At 59.9% G+C, this 8,422-nt stretch overlaps 3 protein-coding genes across 3 annotated transcripts in view; 1 reads left to right on the forward strand and 2 right to left on the reverse strand.

Annotated features, from left to right (window-relative positions):
* Positions 1-848: 848 nt before the first annotated feature.
* Positions 849-4,410, reverse strand: VOLCADRAFT_103632 (uncharacterized protein; the record flags this gene model as incomplete). The annotated part of the gene is made up of 5 exons (XM_002947965.1): positions 849-1,336; positions 1,764-1,978; positions 2,417-2,603; positions 2,915-3,395; positions 3,944-4,410. The coding sequence occupies 5 exons, from the start codon at positions 4,408-4,410 to the stop codon at positions 1,193-1,195; spliced, it is 1,494 nt and encodes a 497-aa protein (XP_002948011.1). The 3' UTR covers positions 849-1,192.
* A 271-nt stretch (positions 4,411-4,681) lies between these two features.
* VOLCADRAFT_103633 (uncharacterized protein) lies at positions 4,682-6,605 on the forward strand. Its single transcript, XM_002947812.1, has 4 exons — positions 4,682-4,935; positions 5,012-5,140; positions 5,445-5,510; positions 6,036-6,605. The coding sequence occupies exons 1-4, from the start codon at positions 4,819-4,821 to the stop codon at positions 6,084-6,086; spliced, it is 363 nt and encodes a 120-aa protein (XP_002947858.1). The 5' UTR covers positions 4,682-4,818; the 3' UTR covers positions 6,087-6,605.
* Positions 6,606-7,316: 711 nt separating this feature from the next.
* The window catches only part of VOLCADRAFT_88191 (uncharacterized protein), a gene marked incomplete at both ends in the record, with an annotated part of 8,443 nt that continues 7,337 nt past the window's right edge, over positions 7,317-8,422 (reverse strand). Inside the window, 2 exons of the mRNA XM_002947966.1 lie at positions 7,317-7,599; positions 7,867-8,028. Of these exons, the coding sequence (XP_002948012.1) occupies positions 7,317-7,599; positions 7,867-8,028 (445 nt within the window). The remainder of the gene's footprint in view (positions 7,600-7,866; positions 8,029-8,422) is intronic.

Here is an 8,422-nt window from a genome sequence, read left to right on the forward strand (position 1 = left end):
GCACACATGTTGAGTCGCATCGCTGTAATAAACCTCCGTGCCGGATATTGAGGCATCCTTGGCCGATAACGCACCCCAACAGCTCCCCAACTTGGACAAAGGATGGAGTCCTGTTTCCGTGAGGCTATACATCATCATGAGGCGTGACGCACGCAGACACACATTCACACGTTATCGTGCTTGTGTATCGGGGCCTCCGTCGATCAGCGGACTACACACCCCTCACAGCTACACAAAGCGCCCGAAGGCCTTTACAACAGGTCGGTCCCCACAGGCGCTCAGTTTCCCAAAGTGGTGTTTGCCGTATTTGCCCACAGGGGTTACACGGTGCAACACTGTGCACGCATCGCTTGCACCCGGGGCAGGCGGGGCCCCTAACAGACCCGCCCCGCCCCCGCCTCCGGCCCCCCGAGCAGCCCAGAGCCAAGTGCTCTGGCCAGTGCGGCAGCGGGCACCACCACATAATGTACAGCCGCGTCACGCGGCACTGGAATTCTTCAACCACCGCCAGCGCTACCACCGTGTTTTGCTACCGTCACTTCCAGACGCGGCGATGTCCTGCCCTTTCGCAATTCAGTTCTGCGACGATGGTGCTCCAGATCTCAGTAATCGGATATAATCTGGATATTAGCTTATCTATGACATTGCCACCAGCCGGAGCTGGACGTACATATACAGAGTTTGGTGGTCTGGGTAAGCTGTCTGCGGGCTCGCAGCGGCAGACTCTAATCCAGTTTCAAAGGACAGATGCAAAGTTTTCAAATTATAAAGCTCACGCACCTCGCTGTACACACGTGAACCCGTGTGAGATCCTTAGCAATAGCTCTTTTGTGTGTGCAATCCCCAGGCTGGAGTTCAGAGTTACAAAACGCTTTTTGCCAGGTCCGCCCCCATACATGCACACGAGCAGGATCCTCGCCTTTTGTTGCTTTCTACGTTCGCTTGTGCGCATGCTCGCGTGTGGGTGCTTCAAATCTCCGTAGGCAAACAGGGCGATCGCTGTCTCCGCTTTTCGTCAGACCACAGGTCTCGCCTGCACTCGTCCCAAAGCGAAAGTCCCGCAACGCCGTCTTAACTGTAAGTAACTCTCTTCCGACGGCTCCAGTACGTACGGCACTGGCCACTGCCAGAATGCAATGTTTCCGTCACCATGCAACCCCCCGCGCCAATCTGATTTCGAGTCCCTCCTTCCTCATCCATCCGTTAGCACCTGTTGCTGCAGCAGTGGCCGCAGCACGCTGATCTCCCCGCTGAACGCGCGGTGCAGGCGCTGCTGCAAATCCAGCTCCATCTTGAGCTGCTGCAGCGTCGCAACGGCCGCAACCACCTGGGGATCCTGCGACCACCGCCACATCGGTTCCAACATGCACCGAGATCCGAGATCCCGTCAACGAGGAAATACTACTTGATCATCCGCAGGGTAGCTCACGGAGAATTTGAAGGGGAGCAGCTCACGGTGAACGGGATGATGAGTGGTGAAACACAGGAGGAGGTAAGAGATGATGAGGAATTTGACCGCAGACCTACCTCGCGCTAGGGCCCTACGGAGCATCATACGTGCACCGTCTTAGCAACTCACCCGCCCGCGATGGCCCCAGGTCCCTGCCGTTTGCCCTCCCTTCGCCCCTCTTCATCTTCAATTTCCATTATCCCTTTTCACCCCACCACCAGTCCTCCACAACAAACGGCACTCGTCCCGCGCCAGTTAGTACCCACACAGGTCCCACCGGGCTCTTAACCGCCCCATCCGACACGAGCCTCACCTTGTTCGTCAACCCCTGCTGCGACTTAAGTCCGCGCACCTCGTCCGCCTGAGCGCGCACCCGCTCTGGCAGCTGCGTTAGAGCCGCCGCCGCACCCGCAGGTTGTGACCCAGGGGTCACTTCGGGCACCAGCGGCCTGCCCTCCAGCACCACTCCTCCAGTGACGTCATTCACTTCCCACCGCTCGAACAGCACTGCAACGGCGGCACAGGTGCCTGGGAAGGAGACGCCGCAGCGGCGGGGGGAAAGACGAACCATGTCAGGAAGGGGGGGGAGACGCGGCGGGATAGGGAATACGGGGTTGTGAGGGGTGTAGATGAAGTTAGATGGATCGTGTGTAGTTAGTTAGATGTGCACGCGAGCCTGTGTGCAACGGAACGAGATGATGCCGTTCGATCGGTGGTTGGCCCCCCCAGGGGTTGGGGCCAAAGAGTGCCATATCTTGATGTGACGTGACGTGGATGACGTCGTGTGGCGGTGTGTAATGTGGCTTGACAGGAGCTACGTAATTCTAGTCATCTAGTCATCCAGTTGCCCCTCCGTACCCCTCCCCATTCCTCAACCTGCCTCACCTCCCAGGCGCCCCCAGTTTATTGCCGTACTCATTCACAATCCCAAAGGAATTACACTGCCATACGTAAGGATGCGCTTACCGTTGGGTGACATGAGGGGCAGCAGCAGGGCCTCGGGGCAGTGGATGGTTCTCCTGCCGCCAAAACCGCGAACCCCCACATTCAGGTCACCAGGGCCCGCAGCCTCCACTGCAGGTGCTGCGGCCCTCAGAGTCAGGTCGGCGCAGAGTGAAGTGCCCTTCCGCGGCGGCCCCCGGGATTTGGACATCTGGGGGGGGAGGAGCGAGGAGGGTTGCTTAGTGCTGCGAAGGGGGGGGGTAGCTACCCCCGGAGGGCGAAGAAGGCGAGAGGAGGAGGGGGGGAAGGTTCAAGTTGAGGAACAAGGAGGGCAGCTATGAAATAACCACCACCACAACCACAACCACCACCACCACCAGAAAGCACCTTCTCAGCCCTTATGGTCCAAACGTAGCGGCAAGGCGCCACCGGAGCCCTCCACCGGTGTCCGCGCTCCTCTATCCTCTGTCGCACTCCCTTCCCCCCCCCACTTGATTTCCTTGTCCTGGCTCAAGGACTTACCGCCCGAATGACGTCAGCAGCACCAAGATCCGCCATCTCAAGCTCCCAAGCCCCGGGGCAGGAGGAGCTCGCGCCAGTCCCACACACAGCTCCGAGCGCCTCCGCTGCCGCACGGTTCAGGTACTGCACCGCCAGCGGCTCCATCAGCCCGCTAGTGCTACTGCCGCCGCCGTGTTCACCACTGCTGCTGCAACAGCTGCCACGACTATCGTCATCACCAGCGGGAGCAGAGCCGTGGCTCGTCGTTCCCCAAGACGTCGGCCGGCCTTGCGCCCCTTCCACGCCGTCAAGGGAGGCCGACGGCGCCGCTGCGGATGTCGACCCGGGTGTGTGTGGACCGGACGCCGAGATCGGCGCCGCCGCCGCCATTGGGGGCCGCCGACGTGGCTGCTCCTCCAGCGGGACCAGCAGTACGACACAGCACGGCAGCTCGTCCACTACGGCGGGTAGCGTTAGCAAGTCGGCGGCCTCCAGCAGCGGACTGGGGACTTGGACAACACCAATTTTTCCCCCCGTGGAGGTGGGGAAAAGAAAGAGGAGGAGGAGGAGGAGGGCAGCGACGGCACAACATCATTGGGGACGAGGTGCAGTGCGATACGATCAGTTCATTTTCACTTCTCAAATTCTAAAGGGGGGAATTCTCAAATTTACGTAGAATTCCAGCTGACTGAACTGTTGGGCAAATGGATTGGCAGGTCGGAAGTTTGGGGCCGCAAAAGGGAGCTGGGAGCTCATCATCGTTGTGGGGCCAGACAGCTAAAAGGCACCTTGCCGGCCGCAACAGTGTATCTCTCACAGCCGTGGCAGGCAACACGGGGCAACCTCAGGACCGAGTGCCAAAGGATCAATCAGGTGCAGTTGGTGGGTAGGTTTTCCGAGGAATAACTGACGGCCTGTCAGGTAGAAGAGTCGTTGCAGTAACGGTGGTACGACTGTACGGGGTGCGATGGTACGGTGAGTGTGGATGAAGGTACATGAAGGGGTTGGATGGTCGACGGAGCGGAAGAGCTTCGCGAGTGGATGTCGTACCTGCCGTACGCGCGCAGGGTGCACTCGTACAGAAGGATGAGCAGGCTCAGAGTTTGGTAGGCTGACGGGTCGCAGATCGCTGGGGCAGATCCGGAGGTGGGTGGCTGGTCGTGGCTTGATGTCGGAACCGATGTGGCCGTGGCGGCGAGTACGGCACCGCGGTGGAGCGGTTCCCTGACCGGCACGCACATTCCGCGAAGGCGGCGGCTGCTATTATGAGTCGCGGCAACGTTGTTGCTTCTAGAGCTGCAGCTATCGTTGCTGCTACTCGTGCACGTCTGTGGGGCGATGGCGGCACATGCAGCCGAGTTGCATCTTGGGCAGCCGTTGCAGCGGCTGGGCTGGATCCGTGCGCCGTGGCGCGACGCGAAGGCCGTGACGGCGGTAGCCGGGAGGACGCTGACGACGGCTGCTGGCCCGGCGCGGCTCGCCAGGACGTTTGTGGCAGCAGTCCCAAAACGTATCATCCCGAGCTGGTGTAAGTCTTTCGTGCAGCGCTGGATCTATGTGGATTATCAGTAAACGTCTTTGGCCGCACTGCGGTACGTGCATAGGTTCATAAATTGAATCAAATTGCTAAGTAACAAGCGAGCATTGTAATATGTAAATGTTGACTAAGGAGCATGGTTAACTGCGGTTGGCCTACCAATCGCGTTTAGAGCTAACCGGACCTGTCGTAAAAATATTTGTGCTTGCGGTCCTCTCGCGGTGCGCGTTGCTGAAATCATTGCAGGGGAACTGCTTTACAACTGCATTTCTATAGCTGACCATTACTGCCAAGCCAAGCTAACGGTCGAGCCGGCGAGGCTATTACAATCAATGGCGACTCCGTCCTGCCGATAAAGCACTGGAACTTTGAAGACGTAGTAGAAGCCATGGGACACGATATGAGAAACATCAGGGAGGCGAATCTAAGCTCGGTGACGAAGCGCCTGGTTCATGCCGAAACACCCTGTGCTGCCGAGCTTGGCGCGCTTATGGACTGCATGAAGGTGACAACCGGTATAATGCTCCATGCTGCCGGGTCGTTGGCTCCTAATCCATGCTTTGCCGGGGCCTTCTGTGCAGCGTGCTGGCCCCGACGGTGACTCGGAGTGCGCAAGGCAGCGCGCGGCCCTGTCTGCTTGCGCCGGGAAGCACGCACGCGCTCCCCGCACCGTTTCAGCGGAGAAGCGCCGAATCGTGACGCGGTTGCAGGTGAGCTTGGGTTGCCGCTCGCTTCTGCTTGGTAGCAGACATCTGCCGCGACACAACCTTCACCTTTGAACGCCCTGCGGGCTCTCTTTTCATCCCGCGACTGCGCCCTCCCCCACAAAGCTATCCCGAGGACATAGCCTTAAACGTTTTTCCCCTACTGCTCTAGAAGGCTCTGCTCCTGCACCCCGCTCCCTCCCCTACCTACTCGTCTTTGTGTTCTCGATATTCCTGTGATCACCCCAGACGCTGGTGACCTCGTGGAAGCGCTTCGGCTACTGACAGCCTGCGTCACCACCACCACCAGGGTGTCGGCGAGGCGGGCTGTCGGCTGGCAGTGCAGGAGCGCGCGGAGAGTCGCGGAGAGTCGCGGGTGACGTCGTCCGGCCGCAGTGCAGCATACCGTGCAAGAAGGTGAACCCCAGCGCAGCGTGATGCACGACGATGGCGTCGCAGGTTGCGGTGGTGTGGGGGGGGTAGTCCTGTGATGGGGATGGGCAACCCCAGGGCTTTTAGTCCCCGGGGGATATCCGCGTCGAGAAGGCGGAGGCGGCGGCGTGGTGTCCGCCGTGCTGGTGTTCATGTCGTCAACAAGTGCCCGGGCCCTCGAGACTCGGTCGCGGTGCGGTTTGATGAGGCGAGGGGCTGCCCATTCGGGCCCTCTTCGGGTCCCGAGACCCCTGCTACCATGCGCATACGCATACACTCGAGTAACGTGTCTATACTTGTTCAAATTTCTCACGCGGCGCAGCTGTTTTCGCTTCGGATGGCCAAGCACGGCAATTTGTTGCGACATGGGATGGGTAGAAATGCTTAGAGGGACGGCTCTGGGGGCCCACACAGCGCGCTTGGGTTTCGTGTCGTGCCGTGTCGTGTCATGTCATGTCGTGTCGTGCAGGGAAAAATGATCCACCGTTCGGATTTGCATTCTGCTTACTCCGCTGTTTAAGGGCGAGCACCGAGTACGGCGAGTCCCGTTAGGTCGTTAGGTGGTTAGGAATTAGACGGGGTGGTTAAGGCGCAAGGTAGGAGCTATTGGCGGGGTCTGGCGGCGGGTGAGCCCCCCACTGGTAGGTGGAAGTCCGACACACGTGGCGCGACAAGTGCATGCGCGGGTAGGGAGGGAGGTAGGGAGCTGCCCTCCCTGCTCTTGGGACCTAGGTAGGGAGGAAGGAGTGAAAATCCTGATGTGGGTCAGGTGTACCACTGAGGTGGTGCTTTGCTCTGGGGCCTGCTTTGGAGACGTTTCGGACGGTGGTTAGGTGGAACGCTGAAGTCTTAGGAGGTGCCAGAGCCCTTAGCCAGAGGCTGTTAGGATGGGTGACCAGGCAGGTCGTGGAGGTGGACGCAAAAAAAACCCGCAATTTTTATGACTAGCGCGTCGATTTTATGGGAGCTGAGCTCGCGTGTGGATGTGCTCGTGCTTCTCTTCGGCAACTGGCCTCTGCACCTTTAAACCTGAATTGGGATCCGTTTTCCTTATATAGAGGATACCCTGTTTGTTGAAAAGCATGCTGCACCGTCATTGTTGCAGTGAAAAGTGCTGCGAGGCCATCACATCAGCTCGCAGAGGTACTAGGGTTTGAAGTTAATGCCAACAAGTCGCCGGGAACTGGGACGAGTTATGAGCGCTGGACTATCTGCCTCGCAGTGAACGCACGTGAACGCTGCACGGCAAGGTGAGCACGGATACAGCCACTCTCGACTCGGGCGTTTGCCTCGAAAGACCTAACCGTTTTTGGTTGGACAGCCATCCACCTGGGTACATCAGCAGCGTTTTCAGCGGCAGTAACCCGCAGGTGACACTGCGGCACCTTTCCCCGCTTCCCCCGACCTCTACACTGGGGCCCACCTTACGCCACATCATGCACACTGGACAGACAGACAGACAAGATGCAGGACAGCACTTACATTACATCACCCATACCGGTGGTGCTGCCCATGCCGCTTTGCAAAGTCCGCACACACACAGACACACACAAACAGACACACACATCTACACGGGTAAGGACACTCTTCACCATCTCACGCCGAGCTCAAACCTCAAACGGTCGCACAGCCCCTCCCTGCCCTGCCGCCCTGGCTGCACCCAGCACACACACACATACGCACGCACACACACACACACCCTTGGCTGACTCCACTCCGCCTCCCCCTCAGCTTCTTCTACCTACTACCACTACTCCTGCGCCTGCCGTTCCTGCGCCTGCTGTTGCTGCTTGGGCACGGGCCCCAGCACCGCATCAAGCCACTTGTTGGCCAAGGTACCCTGGGGGTCCAGAACCGCCCTGTAGCGGCTCAGCGCGCCCAAGGCGCTCCCAAACCGGCTCGCCAGCCTGGGTCGCACCAGCCCCTCCAGCTCGCCCTCCGGCCGGGAGGAGGTCTCCAGCTTGGCCCAGTGCCACGTGGCGTCGAACCGGGGCATCAGCTTGCTCTCCACAAGCCGGGTATACCCCCGGAAACTGCGGCCAGGGCAAGTACGGCGCAAGATACGTCGGCTGGAAGGTACGTGGTCGGCATGGTGCGGAAATGCACTAGTACTACGTACATGAAATGCACGGCTTGGCAGGAAGCCTCTGTTAAGGCGGTGCGTGACGAGGGCGGCCGCGGGGCGTTCATGGATTTGGGTTGGTGGGTTGGCGTGTGGTTGCGAAGGAGGTGTGAGACCCTCACCCACACATACACCCACACTTCCCCCCTTTCCTCCCTCTAGCGGTGCCGCCACTCACGCTTGCGTGACCTTCTCCCTCGCCTCCGGCTCCTCGGGCAGGTACATGATGATCCCCACCCAGCAGTGCACCGACTCCGGAGGCCCAGCTGCCGGACTGAGGGGCGAGGAGCTGCCGCTGGTCCAGCGGACCTCGATGGGTGAGGGGGCGGGTAGACGGGCCCTACGGCGGGGGAGATGTTCGTTGTGGCGGTGTGTGGGGAGGTGGAGGGGGAGGTTAGCGGTAAGAGGGGAAGGGGGGTGGGGTGAATAGCGGCGGTGGAGGGGGAAGGGTGTGTGGCAAGGTGGATGGAGGGGGAGGGGAGGGGCACGGTGAATAGGGACGTATATGATGATGGTGGCGGGTGTTGGTACTGTGGCCTTGAGGCTTTGCGGGAAGGATGTTGATGAGGATGATGATGATGATGAGGCGGCGGCGCGGACAGGTGGCGTGAAGGCGGCGATATGGTGGCAGCGCCCAGCTGCTACAAAAGCTGATGGTCAACTTTTGCGGACAACAACAAACCCCCCACCCCACCCCACCCCGGTGCGGGAGGCTCTCCAAACCACCATCCCTA

Source organism: Volvox carteri, assembly GCF_000143455.1.
Source record: "Volvox carteri f. nagariensis unplaced genomic scaffold VOLCAscaffold_8, whole genome shotgun sequence".
Lineage (NCBI taxonomy): Eukaryota > Viridiplantae > Chlorophyta > Chlorophyceae > Chlamydomonadales > Volvocaceae > Volvox > Volvox carteri.

Bases quoted from the DNA above. Each gene is read 5' to 3' on its own strand.
- VOLCADRAFT_103633 (XM_002947812.1), top strand. From the start codon at position 4,819: ATGGGACACGATATGAGAAACATCAGGGAGGCGAATCTAAGCTCGGTG. The intron at 5,141-5,444 runs GTGAGCTTGGGT...CACCACCACCAG, and splicing joins GAATCGTGACGCGGTTGCAG to GGTGTCGGCGAGGCGGGCTG. The intron at 5,511-6,035 runs GTGACGTCGTCC...CGTGTCGTGCAG, and splicing joins AGAGTCGCGGAGAGTCGCGG to GGAAAAATGATCCACCGTTC.